At 35.6% G+C, this 23,213-nt stretch overlaps 1 protein-coding gene and 1 pseudogene across 1 annotated transcript in view; both read left to right on the top strand.

Annotated features, from left to right (window-relative positions):
- LOC137401119 (uncharacterized) overlaps positions 1 to 23,213 on the top strand; it is a 197,192-nt gene that overhangs the window by 10,467 nt on the left and 163,512 nt on the right. Inside the window, exons 5-6 of the mRNA XM_068087485.1 lie at positions 4,446 to 4,502; positions 8,396 to 8,458. Of these exons, the coding sequence (XP_067943586.1) occupies positions 4,446 to 4,502; positions 8,396 to 8,458 (120 nt within the window). The remainder of the gene's footprint in view (positions 1 to 4,445; positions 4,503 to 8,395; positions 8,459 to 23,213) is intronic.
- Positions 11,241 to 12,874, top strand: LOC137399646 (zinc finger protein 26-like; annotated as a pseudogene).

Genomic DNA, 23,213 nt, shown 5'->3' with positions numbered 1-23,213 from the left:
AATGTTTTTCTATGCTGAGTACATAACAAACAAAAACAGTCTTTATCATAGTACTGTGGTTTTACATAAATAAATCAGTCAACGACACTTCATCAGGATGAATATGACACATTACTTATATTCCACACGAAAGAAAATCACAACCATTCTCTTACATTTATGCAAAACTTCAGTGCAACATCTTACATTTATGCAACCCAATCACAAGTCCGGGTGAACCTTGTCGTAAATTGCTTCATGCTGTTTATTTAACGAAATAAAAGTATCGTCCCATTTCTTTTTTAACTTTACTCACACGCAGGTAAGGAGAAATGTGACGTGTGCTCGCTAGAATTCTAGAATTTTAACCAGCCAATAAGAGCAAGGGTTCGGCACGAAATTTCGAGCAGTACCGAAATAGTTCGTTTCGGCTAGAAATGTCTTCGGCCGAACTTTTTACAGCTGAGAGCGACGTCGTTTTGCGTCATTTAGTTCGGTTCGGTGCTCATGTGACCACGCCTTTACTTGTCATGCGAGTCTAGTATTACACATGAGGACTCACACTGGCGAAAAACCATGCCGATGCAAAATTTGTTGTGGTAGCTTTGCTCAACGCTGTACTATTACAAGCCACATGAAAACTTAGACTGAGAAAAAAACATTCTAATGCAAGATTTGCAGTAGCGGGTTTACTCCTCACAGTCATCTAACAACTCATATGAGGACTCATACTGGAGAGAAGCCATTCCAATGCAGGAGGTACAGTAGTTACTTTGCTCAACACAATACTCTTACAAGCTACATGAGAACTCATACTGGAGAAAAACCATTCCAGTGCAAGACTTTCGGAAGCAGGTTTGCACATCGCAGTTATTTAAAGGTTCACATGAAAACTCACACTGGAGAGTAGCCATCTCGGTGTGCAATTTGCAGTGGTAGGCTCAGTCGTAATAGTAATCTAACAACACACATGGGGATTCATACAGGAGATGAGCCATTCTAGTGTGAGATTTGTTGTAGTAGGTTCGCTCAACAATGCTATTTAACAATACATATGAGTAGTCATACTTGATATGGAGGCTTTTCGTTGTAAGACATACAATCGCACATGTATGTATTTAGATACACCGATATATTTTGATTCTGCTTTGTGCAATTTGTATAGTCAATTGTCTTTTTGTTGTGTGATCACATGTGTTGCATATTGAATGATGATTAAATTACCTATTTATATAAAATTAAGTGAGTATTATGTTTGATTGAGATAAGATGTCCAATGATAAGCTTTTGTTCAGTCTGGTTTAACTAAATTGAACATGATTGACTGAATGAAGCTTACGGCATCGGAAACATCGCAGGTATTACTTCTGAAATTATATATTTCTAGCAAAGCTTTAGTCTTTATAGTACACACATCTTTTTAATACAGTGCACCCTCAAATTACGGTTTTTTGTTTTATGGATTTTTCCTTTTTTAATATGAAACACAATCTTTTTTCATTTCCTTGTTACGGCATATTTTTTTTTCAGAATATCGCATAAACAAAAATGTTTCTTCGAATTTTCAATTTTGCAATCAGTGTTCTGAATACGTCAGGATCAGAAACAGACTGATCTGCTATTCTCCGAAATTCCACTAGCAACAATTGAAAGCGATGCAAAGCGATCTCACTCAATTCGGTGTTATTCGTTATTAGTTGTTATAAAAATGAAACCGGAAACAGATAGGTTATACAATTTTAGCGATGAACAAGTGGATCAGTAAAATGGTTGAAAACCCTACTAAAACTTGGCTTCAAGTTGGTGTTTAGTAAGCTAAATTCATTCAAGCCGAGTTCAATGTTTATGTTATGTCTGCCTTGAAGGTAAGAACTCCCTATGGTACGCACGATACCTACTGCACATAGTACATTGTAACGTTAAAATTTATTATAGATCATGACCACTAAATTTGCTGTAGGTAACTATAGTTACTAAGGTTAACATATTATTTTGTTACTAATTTTTAATATATACTGTCCAGTATGTATATAAAATTTTGATGATTTCACCAGGGGTTGTTTACATTAGATAAATACTAAGGGTTTTGATATCCCTCTATTCAAACTTTTTGCCTTGTGATGCCAGCATTGGAACCAATTTAAATCGTATGGCGATGGTCTGCTATATTAAAATTGCATGTTTTTGAACCATATTATATAACGGCTATTTGTTCAAAATCCTTATTCTTGAAGGCCGAGCATTCATTCATTAATAAGTTTTACACAGATGGCGTTCGAGAAGTCCACTGTCACACTTCACAAGATGTATGCCCAAGCCATTTGGTGTACTCCTACAACCACCGCTCAAAACCTAATGCAGGATGTATAACAACAGCGCAAACCATTTTGGAACTTGAGGAATTTGCTTTGACCATGCATTATATTCATCTACCATGTTGGTAACCGTAACATTGTAGCGTGGCAACTAGATAGTGCAAAATGTTCAAGAATGGCAGCCAACAGAAGCACTTTTATACAATTTTATACAAGATTTTCATTATAAGAAGTCTTACCCTTTAGTCTCATGTTAACACATTGGATAATCGTCGGCATTGGCATCATAGTTTACAACTCCTTGTTTTGTCATTAAAAGTTACTGCGTCGTGTCACACCTTGGAGTGTTTGCGTCCCTAAAAAATTTTTTGTTTAAAAATTATTATCACTCATGCTCTAGCGGTTTAGTCTGTCTAGTCTGTCTAGTCTGTCTAGCGTGCCATGGAAAATTATCAGGCGTAATTGCTATATTTACAACTAATCTGAAATGCTAGAAGGTAATCGATTGCGCAGGTGTTACAAGGTAATCTAGCAAGCTGCATGCCGTGAATTCAATTCCTTGTGATGTAATTTTTTTTTTCAGTCTCCTACCATTAGTTTAGACGGATGAGACCACTCATGTTTTAAAAAAATATTGTAGAAAATGAATATATGATTATATTGGTATAAATAGCTGTAATTTAAAAATTATATCGGTTCAACCGTTTGTTTTACGCTCTTAGACCATCTTACTCGTTTTGGGTCATTGACTCAACTTGCACGAATAGACAGGATGGAGATTATGAGCTTTATGCTGTACCGGTATCAGTCACAGCTAAACCTGCCTTTATTTGTAGAAAATGTAAAAACTCTTATTTAAACACCCCATTTCAATTGAATGAAGCTTTTAATAGAACGCCATTATAGGAAAATGGTTGAAAAATACAGCTCCACCCTTTAATTAAACGACGCCTCTATTTGACTACCACTTTAACATTCATTGGTCTTTACCAACCTATATATAAAAAGTGATCAGTAGAAAAGTGTTCACACATTGTTACTATAACAATGACTTGATTACATCAATCAAATATAATTTATTTGTTGTTGCTGTACTGGTTGCATTTGCTTTAGCAAGATGTACCTGAGAAGAACGATCGTCACAATCATCCGAACTACACTCTGCTTTGAAGTCGCTAAGATCCGAATTCCGCACACTGTTTTCAGATTTATTTATAATGCTGTTTGCAATCTTACCTGAAGACTTTAAAGCGTTTTCATGAACAATGAGAATACTTTTCAGGAACACCGTACAACATAGTAGCGGTTGTATTCAAGGATGTTTTCTTACTCCAAAGCTTTACCATTTTTTCTTTAAAAGTTTGAAAGCGGCACCATAGGAATAATTCATAACTGTATTTGGCTAATATTGTTTACTCAAAGTAGTTCCTTGTTTAACTTGTCAGATACTTCAACATATACAAAAAAAGATCGAGCAAAAATGTTGAGGCCGATGCCATTGATGTCGCTCCACCCAAAGAAGATTGCAAAACATGGGCAACATTTGCTTCACTTGCCAATGGGTTAAATTCATTTTTTCAAAATGCTGACGAGCTAGTCGGAAAATACCGCACCACTCTCTATTTAAGCACCACCTTTAATAAAGTGCCATTATTAGGGATTGGTTGAAAAAGATATCGCCATGGCCGTCATATGGAGGTTTTATGGTATTTATATGATAAATATTAACGATCACTCATGGATTTTGTATTATGTTTTTATATCTTCCGCACACATGGTTTTCTTAGTCATGCCACCTATGACCATGTTCTCTGTACCCATTTCCTGTTTATTGATGTTCTTGGTAGCCATGTTTACTTTTGTCATTTTCTCTAATTCTAATTCCTCTTTAGTCCATTTCTCTATAAGCTTGCCAGCTATTGTTATTTTAAAACTATATTTGCCGTTACTTGTAGATGCATGCCTTGTATTCCCATTCCTGCTATAACTAGTTCTGCTGTAGCCATATTGTATCATAACTACCCAATATGTTATCATCACGCTTTTACCAGTCAGTTTAGAGCAAATATTTTTTAGGCTGGTCCTCATACTTAATTGAACCATAAAGTTCTCTTCTTGCAATTAGTAATTTATCGATATTTTATATTGTAGAAACTGAGGCTAAAGCAGAGCCTAGTGATTCATCAATCAACAATGACAGCGATGATGGTAATTAATTATGTTGCAATTGGCATAGAATTTACCAAGTGTAACTGAAAAAAACCTCAGTCTCAGATTTTGATGATTTTTTAATATGTTGTTGCCCATGTCGAAAAAGTGCTTAAATCCCGAATTTTGATCTTATACGGTCATCGGTTCAGGTGCTATAAAGATTTGAACTTTGATCATTTGTCACTCGAGTTTGAGGGCATAGCACATCTAGCTGACTTTAGAGTCATATAAATTCAAGAATATACAAGTTAAGAGGTCTAGATTTTTGTGTCCATACACACTTTCCATATTTACAAAAACAAATAGGTTTGAAATTTTTCAGATGAATAATGAGGAAGAAAACTTCGACCGAAAATGCTATTTTAGCGATTATTCAAAAGCAATTATCATCCCTAACATATAATTTGCCATTGTTTCTGTTGATATTTTTGAATTCCTCAAGGCCTCAGCTATCCACAACCAGTCTTATCTTCTCTGTAGATGCATAGGGTCAGCGTCTAGACGCCATACAAAATGAACGTCTTTGTCGAAATACTGCAAAAGTAGAGGTCAAGGTCAACCTGTGGCTTCAACAAAGTCACACATTTTTCTCATGTTTACCATTAATTAACATATGGAGATTTCATTAAAACCATCAAAAATTTGTGTTTCAGACAGTAAAATGCCTAAAATTAAGTTCCAAATGCCATCCAAACATCTTTGTAAATCACCTTAATTCAATGAGATTATCCCCCCTTGTCAAGCCTTAACTTGGTTGATTATTATCCTATCAAGTTCAAATTTGCTGGTTTGTGATTGTGATAGTAATGAGCCTTATAATATTTTCTTAACTTACATTCCTCAATGTTATTCATTGTTGTAGCTTCAAATGCATATGTTTTGCCCGAGTTGGTGGTTGATGGCGGCGCCACAGCTAATAGAACATGCTCTTCTGGTACCCAGCATATGTCATCTTGCTTTGGTTATGTGAAACTGTTTGCTGAGCCGTTGTGCATGAATCTCACATTAACATCAATGTTCTCTTGATCAAAGCCAATTCCATCCCCATATATTACCAACCATCATATATACGGGCCAGATATTGTCCAGGTTGAGGTGTTAAGGTATTGCTGGTAACATGTGAGTCATCAGTCTTCCCAACTTTGTATCCTTGTAGCATACATTTTCATCAACCAGTGGGGGAGTTTTGCAAACTTCAATGGCTGTTCTGCTGAATGGCTTGAACCAGTGCTGGTCCCGACAACCAATGACTTGCACTGCTTTGAACCTTAGTTCCAAAACCGCTGGTTGTTCTGCGACTTTTTCTGTGGGTACATAAAACGCCTCCACCCCAGCAATGTTTTTCCTAGCATACTTGTACAGTTGCTCAGCACTGAGCAGTCTTTCTTTCCCTGATTTAACTAGCTGCTTGGAGTGACGGGTGGCCAGTCTCTTGACTACCCCGCCAATCCCATCTCACAGACTTTTTCCATGTGAGGTGGCAAAGAAGCTCCAAGATGCTGTAAGATTGAAATCAAGCTTATGGTGACATAAGCTGGCAAAGTTCTTGTAATTCTTGTATTGGGTACCAGATCCATCACTGAAATAAGTCACATGAGTCACTTGAGGTAGATTTTATTTGATGAATCCGATGAGCGTTCTCTGGAATGTATGTATACATTCTAGAGAGTTCTTTGAAATGTATGTATGTGATGGATCTCAGTGATAGATCTGGTGCCCAATACAAGAATTGCAATAACTGTGCCAACTTATGTCACCATGAGCTTGATTTCAATCTTACAGCATCTTGGAGCTTCTTTGCCACCTCACATGGAAAAAGTCTGTGCGATGAGATTGGCGGGGTAGTCAAGAGACTGGCCACCCGTCACATAGAGATGGCAATTGGCTTTGATCAAGAGAACATTGATGTTAGTGTGAGATTCATGCACAAAGGCTCAACAAACAGTTTCACATGGCCAAAACGAGATGACATGTGCCGTGTAAAACAATAGCTTTTTCCATTCGCCGTGGTGCCGCCATCTACCACCAACCCGGGCAAAACATATGCATTTGAAGCTACAACAATGACTAACATTGAAGAATGTGAGTTAAAAAAATATTTTAAGGCTCATTACTATTAAAACCACAAACCACAAGCACACAGCAAATTTGAATATGATAGGATAATAATCAGCCAAGTTAAAGCTGGACAAGGGGAGATAATCTCATTAATTTAAGGCGATTTACAAAGGTGTTGGGAGGGCATTTGGAAAGCAATTTTGAGCATTTTACTGTATGAAACACAAACTTTCGATGGTTTTAATGAAATCTTCATATGTTAATGTAAAACATGAGAAAAATGTGTGACCTTGTTGAAACCACATGTTGACCTTGACCTGTAATTTTGCAGTATATCGACAAAGGTGTTCATTTTGTATGGCTTCTAGACGCTGACCCGATGCATCTACAGAGAAGATAAGTCTAGTTTTGTATAGCTGAGGCCTTGAGGAATTCAAAAAAATCAACAGAAAGAATATCAAATCATATGTTAAAGTTTGACTTGCAACAAAATTCGTATTACAGTTATTTGGTATCAAAAGATTCACCATGTCTTACTCTGTTGTGTTGTAGGTGCCAAATACGTGGAAATGTGATTACAAGCCCTTAAAAGCTCAAAAACGAAAAGCCGCCGTAGATTGGCATCTGTGTATTTATCTTACGTAGTCATTACAGTTTGGTTATCGTCTTGTCATGTGATGTTCTCACGTGTATTGAAAGGCCAATAAAAAACTCACTATAAAACATGTCCTAGCACTAGTTTAGGACAAACACTTCGAGTTTTACCGAAGTCCCCGTATTAAATATAGATGCTCGCTACTTTACAGTTTTGATTCGGCATTATTCAATGGTCAAGTCGTAATCTGATCCCATGACCCAATACTTCGCAAATAATTTTTGCAGCACTTTGCGATTATCACAAGTAACCAACAGGCTTGTCATGATTATCAGACAATGATATGTATTCCTTCGAGCTAAGGTTAAAAAGCTTAACAATTTTTTACGGTAAGTTATAAGATATCAGTGCTAAATGTGTCAGCATTACAATGACGATAAAACAGACGCGTAAGAACAATAGACATGGTTTTGTTGAATGCGTGAAGTATATTTGTAAAAATATTTCGACGAATGAGGTTGCATGAAAGTGTAAACAGAAACCATCTCGTAACAACTACGTCCCATTTTAGCCATTTTGGAAAGCGAATCCAAACTACGGCGGTCTCGTGTGGCTGCAATTAACTGTTCGTTTTTGAGCTTTTAAGAGCTTGTAATCACATTCTCAAATATTTTGCACCTACGACACAACAGAATAAGACATGGTGAATCTCACGATACCAAATAGCTGTAATGTGAATTTTGTTGCAAGTCAACCTTCAAGGGTGATATTTGCGTTTAAACAGTCCTTAAAACAGCATTTTCAGTCATTTTTGGTCGAAGTTATCTCCCACATTATTCATCCGAAAATTGTCAAACTCAGTTTTTTTGTGTAAATATGAACAGTGTGTGTGGACACAAAAAATCTAGACCTTTAACTTGTATATTCTTTAATTCATATGAATCTTAAGTCAGCTAAATGTGCTATGCCCTCAAACCCGGGCGACAAATGGTCAATGTTAAAATCCTCATAGCACCTGAACTGATTACCCTAACAGATCAAAATTGGGGATTTAAGCGTTTATCAATATGGGCAACAGCATATTAAAAAAATCATCAAAATTTGAGACAGATTTTTTCAGCTACTCTTGGTAAGTTCTACGCCAATTATTTTTTCAAGGAACTCACCTCCACTTAGTAAATATACGAGACAATTCTCATTGTTATGTTCTCTAGATGACCTCTCATATTTATTGTAGAAGTTGCAGAAATGAGAATAGAACCAGAATCCGATGGTGGTGCTGCAAACCTCTACCCAACTGGTTAGTTAAAGATGCATTAAATAATAGTGATAACAATTGTTGATAAGCTGTGATGGCTGTTAGTTGAATGAATATGATAATTACCTTCCTCTAATGTCTCACAAACTGGTTTGTTAGTAAAACTAGAATACTAAATCCGACTATAATCTATTGTGTCATTCTCTATCAAGTCCCATACATTTTCATAGATGTTTTTAGTACAACTTGTCAGAGGACTTCAGTTTTATATAGCCAGTTCTGTTTGTCCTGGTTGCTATACCAACATGCTCATCGCTGGTTTTAGCACTCATATTTTGGTACAAAGTCTTGAGACTGTCGACAAAACATTTCCAGTAGTCGTTGTCATTTTTAAATGTATTTGCTAATTGATAAGGTGAACGATAACACATTTTGTTTTGTGTTCATTTGAAGAGTGTAGCATTTTGAAATCATGTGAAAAAGATAATGACAGGCTTATAAGGATTGTTATCAGCTGAGTTCGTGTGTTGGACACGTTTAGCTCGTAGTCTTCACAAACACATGACCAGGTTATACATGACCAGGGTATAGATGACCAGATCATGACTCAAACTGAAAGTTGACTATTGGTTTCATAAAAATATAAAATTGTTTCACTGTAAGTTTGTCACATGATGGCATTTTTCCTTCAAGTTAGCTTTTACTGCATTCAGACTAAATTTGGACGAAACACTTTATGAACTTCATTCTTTCATATGTTAAAACTCACTTTAGAAGTTTTTTCTAGTCTTTATATTAAAATTCATCGAGTCCAAACCTTCCAGGTTTGCCTTATTAACAATACGTACCAGCTGATTCCAAGTACGTAAACTTCTGATGAAACTGCTGATTACCGTAAAACCTCAAATTGAACGCAATCTCTACTTTAATGTCACCTCTATTTAACCGCCACTATGAGAGAAGGTTGCAAAATAGTGCGTAACCTTTATTTCAACGCCACCTCTATTTGACCGCCACTTTGACCATCAATCATTGATCTTTATGAATTCATAAAATTGAGTGATCAGTAGAAAGGTATTCACAAAATCGTATTAATAATGTATCGTTTACGTCAATAACAATAAGTTTTCTTGTTGTGCAACTCAAAAGCTTTTAACTTTTTTGTTGTTAATACTTTCAAAGCAACACTATAAAAAATAATTAATAACTGTCTCAGGCTAATAGCAGTTATTTGTCCTTGTAAACTCCGTTTTGATACTTCGAAGTACATGTATACAACATAACAGGTTTACATTTATGATGGTAGATGAAATACTAGTTTGGGTTAATAATTATGTTTAGCGACCAAAACTCTTACGTGTTGCATTTGTGCTAAATGCAACGCGGTAAAGTTTTGCTCTGCCAAAAAATTAATCCGACGCTAATATCGGTTAGTTCAGCTGTCAAAGCAACAATCAGAATGCAGCGATGCAAGCAAACAATGCCAATATTGTAGTTTTATAAATGTTAATTTGGTTTCTGCATGTAATATAAGTATGGTTTGTTCATATCTCTTGTTCATCAATATATATTTGTAGCAGTCGATAGATTATCATTACATGACTTATAATTTTGCAAATTTATAGCATATTATTTGATAGCATCATTGCAGTAGTCTGATTTTACAATTGATCGACGCTCATAACTCATCTTCTATTGCACATGAAAAGCTAGTTTTGGCTGCAAACTTCAGCAATCATATCAATGAGTGCAATGAGTTTTTATGAAACATTGACGAATAAAGATCTAGAATAAAGGTATGTTTTCAAATTTAGAATAAAATAAAAATTGAGTAATGCAATAAATTGTCAAACAGGACACACGCTATAATATCACCGCAGGTTAATTGTCAACAATAAATATCAACTGTTAGAAATATTTCTCCGTTTCTCAATGCATATTTATTAAGAGATCTAAGAAGTTGGAGGTAAGTTAGCAGATTTATTGCATCCAAAAGGTTTAATATCACACCATTGGAAAGAGAGGGCAAAATATAGGCGACAATCGCTTCCCCCGTAAAAGGGCTATTTACGTTGGCTAAATTAGGTATTTACGTAGGGAAATTTAGGTTGGCTAAATTTTTCTTCCCACAATTCTGATGAGCCGTTTGAAAAATACAACGCTAGCCTCTATTTAGATGCCATTTCCAATCGACCACCACAATAAAAGAAAGGTTGAAAAATAAAGCGTCGTGACGGTCAATTAGAGATTTTACGGTATATCAACTTATTCAAGAAGGATAGATACTCGAGTGCCACCTAACATTTTTTTTGAATCTAATTATACTACATCTAGAAGTTGTTATTGTTATTTGTCCACATCAAGGATGTGATTGTTGCAACATGAGGTAAGATGCACACAGAAATAGGAACATATTTATATTTAGTCATCTGAAAAATCATTTCATCGTATATGCTTTACATTTGATGGTTGGCCCTTGATGTTATACAGTGTGTCTGACTTGTTACATATGGTATTAGGTATATTTGCAATGAAACCTCGTAAAGAGTCTTCTTATGTTGCTTACATGGCTTAAATGGCTTTTTTGTGATATAACAATTCTTGAGTGTGTATCATACTACTAAGCTTGTGTGCCAAAAACTATCAACTTATATTATAGGTGAAAAATGTGGACAAAAATCTTTTCAAAAAGATCAAAATGATTTATTCAGAAGATTTTTATCCACTACCGATGTAAAGACAAAAGTAAAAGGTCTCACCCCTAGGAAAGCTCCTCAGTGTGAGCTATGCAGTGCTAGCTTTGCTCGCCGCAGTACTCTAACAACTCACATGAGGAGTCATACTGGAGAGAAGCCATTTCAGTGTGAAGTATGCAGTAGTCGGTTTGCTCATCACCATACTCTAAGACTTCATATGAGGTCTCACACTGGAGAAAAACCATACCAGTGCAAGATATGCAGTTGTCAATTTGCTCGTCACGATTATCTAACAAGTCACATGAAGATTCATACTGGAGAAAAGCCATTTCATTGTAAGATTTGCAGTAGTCAGTTTGCTCATCGTCATAATCTAACAAGTCACATGAGGACTCACGCTGGAGAGAAACCATTCCAGTGCAAGATATGCAGTTGTCAATTTGCTCGTCACAATTATCTAACAAGTCACATGAAGATTCATACTGGAGAAAAGCCATTTCATTGTAAGATTTGCAGTAGTCAGTTTGCTCATCGTCATAATCTAACAAGTCACATGAGAACACACACTGGAGTGAAGCCATTTCAATGTATGATATGCAGTAGTCGATTTGCTCGCCACCATAATCTAACAGTTCATATGAGGACTCACACTGGAGAAAAACCATACCAGTGCAAGATATGCAGTAGTCGATTTGCTCATCGCCAGAATCTAACAAGTCACATGAGGAGTCATACTGGAGAGAAGCCATTTCAGTGTGAAGTATGCAGTAGTCGGTTTGCTCATCACCATACTCTAAGACTTCATATGAGGTCTCACACTGGAGAAAAACCATAACAGTGCAAGATATGCAGTTGTCAATTTGCTCGTCACAATTATCTAACAAGTCACATGAAGATTCATACTGGAGAAAAGCCATTTCATTGTAAGATTTGCAGTAGTCAGTTTGCTCATCGTCATAATCTAACAAGTCACATGAGGACTCACGCTGGAGAGAAACCATTCTAGTGCAAGATATGCAGTTGTCAATTTGCTCGTCACAATTATCTAACAAGTCACATGAAGATTCATACTGGAGAAAAGCCATTTCTTTGTAAGATTTGCAGTAGTCAGTTTGCTCATCGTCATAATCTAACAAGTCACATGAGAACACACACTGGAGTGAAGCCATTTCAATGTATGATATGCAGTAGTCGATTTGCTCGCCACCATAATCTAACAGTTCATATGAGGACTCACACTGGAGAAAAACCATACCAGTGCAAGATATTCAGTAGTCGATTTGCTCGTCGCCAGACTCTAACACTTCATATGAGGTCTCACACTGGAGAAAAACCATACCAGTGCAAGATATGCAGTAGTCGATTTGCTCATCGCCAGAATCTAACAAGTCACATGAGGAGTCATACTGGAGAGAAGCCATTTCAGTGTGAAGTATGCAGTAGTCGGTTTGCTCATCACCATACTCTAAGACTTCATATGAGGTCTCACACTGGAGAAAAACCATACCAGTGCAAGATATGCAGTTGTCAATTTGCTCGTCACAATTATCTAACAAGTCACATGAAGATTCATACTGGAGAAAAGCCATTTCATTGTAAGATTTGCAGTAGTCAGTTTGCTCATCGTCATAATCTAACAAGTCACATGAGGACTCACGCTGGAGAGAAACCATTCCAGTGCAAGATATGCAGTAGTAGCTTTGCTCAACATTATGGTCTAACAGCTCACAGGAAGACTCATACTGGAGAGAAGCCATTTTAGTGTAAGATATGAAGTAATCAGTTTGCTTTTCGCCATACTCTAACAATTCATATGAGGACGCAAACTGGAGAGAAACTGTTCCAATGTAAGATATTCAATTGTAGCTTTATTCAACGCTACCTTTTTAAAACGCACATGAAAACTCATACTTGATGGGAACCATTTCATTATAAGACATACAACCGTACGTCTTCAACTGTATTTGGATACACCCGTGTACTCGGGTTGGTATCTCTGACTTGGTTGTGTAAAAATTGTATAGTCAGTCCTAATTTTATTGTGGATCACATATGTTTTATATTGATTTATGGTTGGATTATCTTTTTGTTGTAAAAATACTGAGCGTTGTGTTCAAAAGCTACATGCATCTTTTCCATTAAGTGGTAAGCTTAGGTTCAGTTTGTTTGAACAACATTGAACATGACTAACATCTGCAACCATTTGGATGTGGGTACATTGGCTGATTCGCCCGACCGAACCTTCTGATGTCGGAAACATCGAATCAATTACTTTTGTAATTAAATATTTGTAGCAAAGCTTTATTTTTGTAGTGCATGAAATTTCTTACACATTTGCTGAGCAATAGTTAACAAAACAGTTAAGGTTTCCTGTTACAATTATTATTAGATTTTTAGTTGATATTCAGCCTCATTGTGTATCTCGCTGGCCTGCTTGAAGGATACAGACACAATTTTTATGGTATTAACAGCAGCAGATAACATTAAAGATTCTGGTTTCAATGCTTGTTTAATTATGGAAAATATTGTGTATAAACTGCCAACATGTATAGGCTACACCCCGAGCTTTTTTTTCCGTTACAGGTATACAGAGTGTATAAGCTGCATACACTGATTTTCCATTTGTTTAACACACCGTGTAACCTCTAGTTGAATGCCACTTTTATTTGACCGCCACCTCTATTTGACCGCCTCTGACATACTTTGATCTTTAGAAATCCATAATAGCAAGTGATCTGTAGAAAAATGTCCACAAAATGGTACTAATAATGACTCGGTTATATCAATAACAATTAATTATTTCATTGTTATATTCAAAAAAATATTTGCACCGTTTGCTTGACCAGTTGCGTTCTGAATGTTGCTTTCGATAGAACAAACATCTTGTGGCTACTATAGCTTCTGGCTATCGTTGCTTCTATGGCTTCAATACCTTCCACAGTGTTTTCTGACATCAACCCTTCCTCTGCACTGCCGAACTAGTTGATACTTGCATCCAAACAATTTTTTGAGCAGAGCAAAACTTTTACTTGTTGCATTGCACACAAATAATGATCCATAAAGGTTGACCTGCAACAAAATTCACATTACAGTTATTTGATATCAAAAGATTCATCATGTCTTACTCTGTTGTGTTGTAGGTGCCAAATATGTGGGAATGTGATTACAATCTTTTAAAAGCTAACAAACGCAAAGTTAATCGCAGCCACACTAGACCGCCGTAGTTTGGGTTCTCTTCCCAAAACGGCTCAAATGTGACATAGCTATGGTAGATGGTTTCTGTTTACACTTTCATGCAACCTTATTCGTCGAAATATTTTTACAAATATTCTTCACACATTCAATAAAACCATGTCTATTGTTCTTACGCGTCTGTTTTTTCGTCATTGTAGTGCTGTCACTTTTAGCAGTGATATCTTATAACTTAGCGTAAAAATTCATTTAATTATTTAGCCTTACCTCAAGAGGCTACATATCATTGTCTAATAATCATGACAAGCCTGTCGGTCACCACTGATAATCGAAAAGTGCTGCAAAAATTATTTGCGGAGTATTGGGCCACGTGATCAGATTACGACTTGCCGATTAGACCAGGCCGAAACAAAACTGTAAAGTAGCGAGCATCTATATTTGATACGGGGTCTTCGGTGAAACCCGAAGTGTTTGTCATAAACTAGTGCTACGGTAAGTTTATATTGAGCTTTTTATTGGCCTTTCAATTCCCGTGAGAACATACGCGACAAGACGATAACCAAAGTTCGTGGTTACGTCATCGAAATAAAAAGATTCCAATCTACAGCGGCTTTTCGTTTTTGAGCTTTTAAGCGCTTATAATCACATTTCCACATATTTGGCACTTACAGCACAACAGAGTAAGACATGGTGAATCGTTTGATACCAAATAACTGTAATATGAATTTTGTTGCAAGTCAACCTTTAATGACTAATGACCTAAACAAAATTGTAAGATTACATAATGTCCACAAGCATCACAGAATCCCACAGAACCCCATAGCATGAGAGTGCAGCAAATACATTGCCCGCTGCAGCTCATATAATTGCCATTTCATTAGGAAGAACAAGCACAGGAGTTGTTCTGCTTCAACTACCAACAAATGGTAAATATCTGGGACACTTGCACAGTAAAGGAGTTGTCTGATCAATTTAATAAAAAACTTTAAAATGAAACAGATTAACAAATTGTAGAATAATACATATTGTTAGCATTATGCAAGAATAAAACATTGGTGATAATCCATAGTTCAAAAAACTCAACTTCAAAAAAATTTAAATGAGTACAAAGCTTAAGGTATCGATGGAATTCCTGCGAGGTTAGTTAGGGATAGCGCGGACTTAATTGTCGCTCCTTTAGCGCACATAATAAATCAATCTATCCTGACTAGTTCAGTCAGGATAGATTGAGATAGCCTTCTAAAATGAAATGTGCCAAAGTTTTAGCTATATATAAAAACAAAGGTAGTAAATCCAGTCTAACTAATTATTGCCCTATTTCCATGCTCCCAATTTTTTCTAAAGTGTTCGAATCGGTATTAAACACCCAGCTACAATTGCACATTCAAGAAGAAAATATAGTATCTAGCTCCCAATATGGTTTCCAGTAAGACAAAGGTACTCGCCATGCTTTAATAGAATTTGTGAACAATGTATTTGCAGCGCTAAACTCCAGCTTGGTGATTATTAGTATATTTATAGACTTTTTGAAGGCATTTGAAACCCTTGACCATTCAATCCTCTTGCATGAACTTCAAAGCCTAAACTTTGAATACAACTCTATTGATCTAATAAAACCCTACCTAACTAATAGAACACAATGTGTAAATGTATAAACAAAGTCACATCTCAGTCTCTAAACATTATCTGTGGGGTACCCCAGGGAACTATCTTGGGTCCTACCTTATTCCTCCTCTATATCAATGACTTTGTTCAAAGCGCAAATTCTTTTGAAACAATTCTGTTTGCAGACGATACCACTTTATTTTTGTAGAGTAACAATCTAAATAGAGACATGGCTCCAATCAATCCGAACCTAGAAAAGTTAAAATTTTAGTGTTTTGCTAATAAACTGACGTTAAACGTAAATAAAACTAATTACATGATAATTAAAAATCCCCAAAACAGATTTCAATTAAACGAATTGGTTTATTTAAATGACAGACAACTGAATTACTCAGATAACGTTAAATTTCTTGGAATTATCATTGATAGCTCACTAAGCTGGAAAGACCATATTGACAGCCTCCGTTCAAAACTTAGTCAAAGCTTGGGTCTAATTTATTGCTGAGGATCCAATATTAAAATATTCAAATTGTAGAGTTTAAATGTGAGTCAAATAAAACTTTTTACTTGCAGGTTTTGCCATCATCTGTAAACTTTAATAACAAAACACCAACTATAGTAGTTATTCATACAAATATGTAAAACTTTTCACAAATATGGATGCAATTTCAGAAATTGTAGTTTGAAGAAAGTGGTTTAAGGCAAAATGAGAGATTAATGCTACTGGTATGCATGATGATAACTGTTAACTTTCTCTTGGACTCATCATCTGTGTTCTACTCACACATCTAACCTTTAACCTTTCCACACAATAAACAACGCAATTATTGTTACTGTGATAAATAATTCAGTATATTATCTGCTTACTGACCACATGAATGGTACAACTTCTTGAACATGTCTTGATATATAATGTTATGCTTGCAATGCTGTTGTTGATGCAAAAATGTCAGCATTCAATCACTGCAAAATTAATAATGATATATCTGATGCGGTCACGTACAGATAGACAGAAAGGTATTAACAAGTTACATCACCATTGTAAATTTTGTAACAGATTACCACAGTTATTGCTTCTACAAATTCTAGAGTTGGGAAAATCACCATTACAAGCCTACTCTCAAATTTCAACCCACGACTAGAACATTCAAAACTTTACATAAGGTTCATCTGGTGTCTGTCTACATCAGACCGCAGATTATAATTAGACCTTACAAATGATGAAATCTCTGCTGACGAAAAATAACAAGAAGTATCCAGAAACCCCAAAACTACAGGGTTCACAATTGAAGACCTGAAGCCAATAGTTTCACTTCTGGACACTGAGGCTAACGCCTAGCCAATATAAAAAGGCAAATACAGTGCACCCTGAGGATACGAATACCCTAATACACGATTTTTTTACCTTACAAAGTTAGACATGATGATTTTTCCCCTCACTATATGAATTTTATTTGGCCATATGAATTCAAAAAAATCTTTGCTCAAGTTCAAGTTTGGCAGTCGGTGTGGTTTTTGTCAAAATAACAATGTTTGAAAGTGACACAATGACTGATTTCTCTCAGGTCAGCATTCTGCATAGGAAATTCTTTGAAAAGTACATAAGCGAGCGCAAATATTCATTTTTAACGTTATACTCCTGTTTACTATAAACTTTTATTCAGCATCTGCATATAACTACAAGTATCTATATTTAAGTTGTTACAAATGGAATCTGACACCGATACAAATGTTACAGAAAGAAGGGAAAATGGTTTCCATGTCAACAAAGTTGGAGATCATAAATAAATACTCAAAAAAGTGCCCGTATTTTTAATATTATATACTAATGAATATGGTCGCAACCAATCAAAAATTGCAACTATTATTGAAACCCTACATCGGCAGAAATCAAGGAAGCTATAAATTGGTATGAGAATCTTCCTAGGTTCATTAAAGATAAACATCCAAAAAAGGTTCTCACAGGCTGCCTTATGGACAATGTTAATGAAAGGTGCATGAGCTATTTTAAAGAAATTTTGGGGAGTCGTTAGAAACACACTTCAGGGGATAGATTTTTATCAAGAGACAGTGTTTAAAAGCACAGATGATAACAGTGAATCTAACCAGAAAGCTAGAAATGAAAACCCACCTAAAGAAGTGCTACCAGATTAGGTTTTTAAAATTTTAAATTTAAGTGTTTAATTTACTGGTGTGTACTGGCATATAAAAACAGTACTGTACAACACATTTTTGATGTATATCATTAATTGTCTTCTTTGTGTTTCATGTTTTTCATGGTTTATTTATTTCATTTGTTTGCTTTATTTTATGCTTATTAAAGATGTAGTTGCGTCGAATTTAAGTTGATCTTAAAAGAAAGCATTTTTTTTCTATATCAGTTGATATGTTGTTTGTTGTGTTACGCGATCGCATTGCCAAGATATTTGAAGATTAAAACCGGAAAAATCTGATCGCCGTAAAAACGCTCAGGACACAAAAACGTGCCCAGACTTGCCCAAAAAGATGTCACGCGTTAGGCAACCTGTCTCTATCTCTCGTATTCACATCGGCTATTTGCGATAAAAGTCTGGTCTTACGCGGCTCTATTGGCATATATCTTATTTTGTATTTGCTCATGTTGGCTAGAATAAAATTTTAAATCCTGCTACAGATGCATTATTATGAATGTTTCAATAGCCTCAAATAACGAAAATTGAAAATTTGTTCTACTCACTTTCTCCAAATGTTGTGTAAACATTTGGGTACCGACTACCAATTCTACCGGTCTACGGTAATTCTGTAAAGTCACTATGTAGAACGCGGTCTTTGTATCAGCAGCTACCCATTATACTAACGATATACAGCCTCTTATAAGCCCCGCCCACATTATGCCTGTCGCCTATCTTTGGGACAGGGCTGTATATCATTGCCTACACCGTCTACGTACTAGTTTCTTACTAATGAAATAAGCAAGCCACATCTTTGAAAAGAATATAGACAGGGATAGAGTTTTAAGGATGAGAAGTCTGCTGCAAACTGGATTTGAACTCACATTCTCCAGTTCTGCGGACATCCATATACCATATCAAATTCACTACAATATTCTGCAAATCATGTTTTGCATTATCTTCAACAATATTATTTTATTATATAATTTTTACAAGCAAAAATATTTTCATCTCGGCATAAAACTTTTATTAAAAATATTCATCAAGTCGTGGCCACTCAGATAGTATTAGCTGATACAGTAAGACAAATTCATCTACTGCAACAAACTCAAACAAAACATCATGGCTTATGCAGCACGCATTCAAGTCTTTCTTTCCACTTTATGGCAGTTTCCACACTGACAAAGCTTGTTCGGCTGGTGGGACGACATAAACATTCTGTAATCAGTAAAAAAATGCAATAAATATATGTCATTCATAGATATGTCATTCTAAAGCGTATCTATTGACAGCTTCCAAATTGGGAGTTAAATAGATTGCGAGTGTAATTTTAAAAACGAATAAACATTTAATAAAAGCACAAGCAAGCCAAGCCAACGATTCGAAGCTTTGGTTCTGGAAATTAAAGATTTGCAATGATCAATCGATTTTACCCACTTCCTACGAGTGAAAATAATTGGTAATCGTGACTCTAATTTACCAAAGAAAATTCGAAAAAAATATTAAAGCTAGGTAAAACGGCAGATAAGCTATGAAACGATGATTGGAGATAGCAAAGAATTATCATTTTATTAATTAGTAAATGTATTTATGACTACAAAAATATTATATTTACTCTAGTATAGAAGACTCTAAGTTAATTTACCTCCATTCTGTCTTCCTCTGCAGCAAAATGCTGCTGACACCTGTCAACAGCCATAGGCTGTCTACTCCAATCTTTTACTAAAAGTTGCTCAAATAACTCTGAGTCGCAGTCGCTATACAAAACTATGTATAACTTAGTAATTGTTGAAACGCATTGAATCAGTAACGTTGAGAATTCTCTAACGATGAGATTCTTCGAGATCACAGACAACGCGTTTTACGAGTGATAACATTTATTACGGCCTATATAAAGATTTCGCGCTCATGATTGGCTAACGAAGCTACCTCATATTTATCGCTCGTGGTTTCGTTTCAGATACCTTGCTTGTGACGTCACGAAATAGGCATGCACCCGCTGGAACGTGAGCTTTTTAAAAGAGGGCCTCATTCAAACGCATATATCTCTGGACAGGGTTGGTCTACAAAGACAAAAATGGCATCAAATTGTAGCTGATGTTTTAGCCTTTTATGGGTCCTAATTTCATTAAATTGACTTTTTGACGCAACTACATCTTTAATGTTTTATTTCATTTTAGGTTTTATTTTATTTGATGTTTAATCATGTTTTTGCAGGCGAGCCTGTTTTCTACTACGTAAATACAAATCATCATACATATGTAACTCATATATAACTTGCCACTCAAAATAGTTGATGCATCTACATTAGAGATGCCCCGATTCTAACTTCACCAGCCGATTTAGATACCGATCCGATGTACTGATTCTTTTTGAAAAATAATCCGATTCAGATACCGATTCAGATCTTTTGTGTTGCATAGATAATTGTTAATTTGATTACACAAATATAATCCAAAGAAAATATAAATATTGATGCATTTATTTGTTTGTATTTATGGAAAAAGATATAAATGTATACGGTATTAAATTCACATACTGACATGCCGTACATCTAGTAACAAAACAGTCCATGTTTCTTATAATCTGCTACTAATAATGGTAATTACTGTTAGTGGTACATCTTTCTCTGTGATAATGAAGTCTGTCTTCTACTGTTGAACGAACTGATGCACCGGTACAAGTTTAGAGCAAATAAACGTTCATCTAAATTACCGTTAGTGATTCAATTATCTCAGTGAGACGTCCTTATCTTCCATCACTAGCGATGTAGCCAGTCGTACTGAAGAAGGATTCACTTGCAACATATGATGGAGGACAGGCTAAATACCGATAAGCCACTCAGGTTATTTTATGCGATGCAGGCGATACATCATATCATCAGGATCAAGAGAGATACGTAAATTACTTTATGTATGGACTGCTCAAATTACTTTCGTAATGCTATTACATAGAAATGTTACACCGCACGCATGCATTCTTGTTTCCATCATTGGTCTCTTGTTCGTGATTGGCTGCAATAAATCATATAGCTGTAATTGGGAAATACCGCACTTGTTGATTACGTCCTGTCTAAAGCCAAAAGATTCATCAGCTATGTTGACGTTTATCAGGCCATAGACATGAAATAGATTGTATGACAGGCTTGGAATTCATTAGGTGAAAGTAAGGAACTTGCAGCTGATGATTTTTGATTAGTGCAGCAAGCTAAAATACGGTTTTCTGCTAAATAGTTGAACTGCAAAAAGTATCTGAAGTTTCCGATTTTTTAAGAAAAGATCGGCCGATACCGATTCAGATACTTAACACCCATATCGGCACCGATACCGATTCCGATATTGAAATCGGGGCAGCTCTAATCTACATTACCTTCTAAAACTTGCTAAGGCCCTGTCGTTGAGGGTATAAATACGTACAGACTTTTGTTTTTTGTATATATTGTTAAAATAATCTTGTGCACATTTCATACAAAACAAGCTACAACTTTTTTGGATCATTTTACAAGCGTTAGCTAGCTAGCAACTCTGCATTGCACCTGCATTTACAGGGCACCAGCTAGCATCATCCCCAATAAGGGATCAAGTAGGCAATCTTCTACATTGCACCAAGTTAGCTTGTTTTCTTAGAGCACCTTCTGCACCAGCACGAAAGCTATGTCTTCCTACCCATTTTTGCTTTTCGAGACTCAAAAGTGGTGAACTTTCACTCTTAAAACCAGTATAAAATTTGGAGTTAGGATTCGTTCGAAAGGAATAGACAACTTATTTTAGCCTGGGGGAAAAATTCCATTCCATTACTTATTAAATTTAATTTTAATTGTACAGTCACATAACTAGCACTATTACATTTTTTGCATCCATTCCGCTTTACTCACTACAGCTCAAGTCACATTACTTCAAAGGTATGTACATACTGTATAGTAAACAAATATTCCTTTTTGTTTTCGATGGACGTTAAATGGTCAACTGTGCAAGAGAGGTAGCTTTTGAGAATTGCATTTCTTGGCCTTTCTTGTCGAATTAGGTTAAAAAAGGTTGCAACCATATACGCTAAAATTTATGATGACAGCGAAGACTGATGATAATAAAATTTTAGTGATAAAAAGCTGAAATTTAGTAAAATAATTAAAAATACAAGCTAAAACTTAGCTTTAAGTGTATGTTTAGGAAGCTAAATTTATTTCTAGTGAATTCAAAGTTATGTTATACGTATACATATGACTTGAAGGTAAGAACTCATTACCGTACGTACTGCATTTGGTACACACATTATAATGTTGCATATTATTGCAGATCATAACCAATAAATACGCTAAATACAGTACAGTTACTATAGGTAACAATAGTTACTTAAGTTAACATACTATTTTGTTACTAATGTTCAATATGTACAACATTTTTATAAGATTTTGGCAATTTTTTTCAAGGGGTTGTTTGCATTGTATAATTGCAATGGTTTCTACATCCTTATATACAATTTTTTATTTCTGGAACCCTGGAATGAATCAACATCGTATCCTGAGGGTGCATTGTGTTTACTCATAATTTTCACTCTATCAATACAGCTTCATCATGGCAAGCAGACGTGTCAGCAGAACAAGCCGAAGAGTCGATTATGGAAAGAACGAGAGGTTGGCTATATTTTAAAAGTCGACATGCAAAAAAATTCACATTACAGTAATTTGATATGAAAAGATTCACCACGTCTTACTCTGCCGTGTTGTAACTGCAAAATATGTGGAAATGTGATTAAAATATTTTGAAAGCTCAAAAACGAACAGGTAATTGCAGCCATCACGAAAACGCCAATCTCTTTGGAATCTATGCAATCTCTTTATTTTGATGACGTTCTCAAACATTGTGGTTATTGTTTTGGCACCTGACGTTATCATGTGAATTTAAAGGCCAGTAAAAGGCTCAATATAAAACATCTCGTAGCACTAATTGACATACACTATATCAAATGACTATCAATCACTATATCAGTTGACTATATCAAATATATATGCTCGCTACTTTACAGTTTTGTTTCGGCTTGGTCTAATCATTTATTTGTAATCTGATCATGTGACCCCATACTTCCTGCCAAATGGAGCCAGCAATTTTTGCAGCATTTTTTGACCATTGCAGGTGACCAACAGGCTCCTCATCTTTA

The sequence above is a fragment of the Watersipora subatra genome, chromosome 7 (assembly GCF_963576615.1).
Source record: "Watersipora subatra chromosome 7, tzWatSuba1.1, whole genome shotgun sequence".
NCBI lineage: Eukaryota > Metazoa > Bryozoa > Gymnolaemata > Cheilostomatida > Watersiporidae > Watersipora > Watersipora subatra.
The sequence above is the reverse complement of the archived record's forward strand: the minus strand, read 5'-3'. Positions and strand labels throughout refer to the sequence as shown.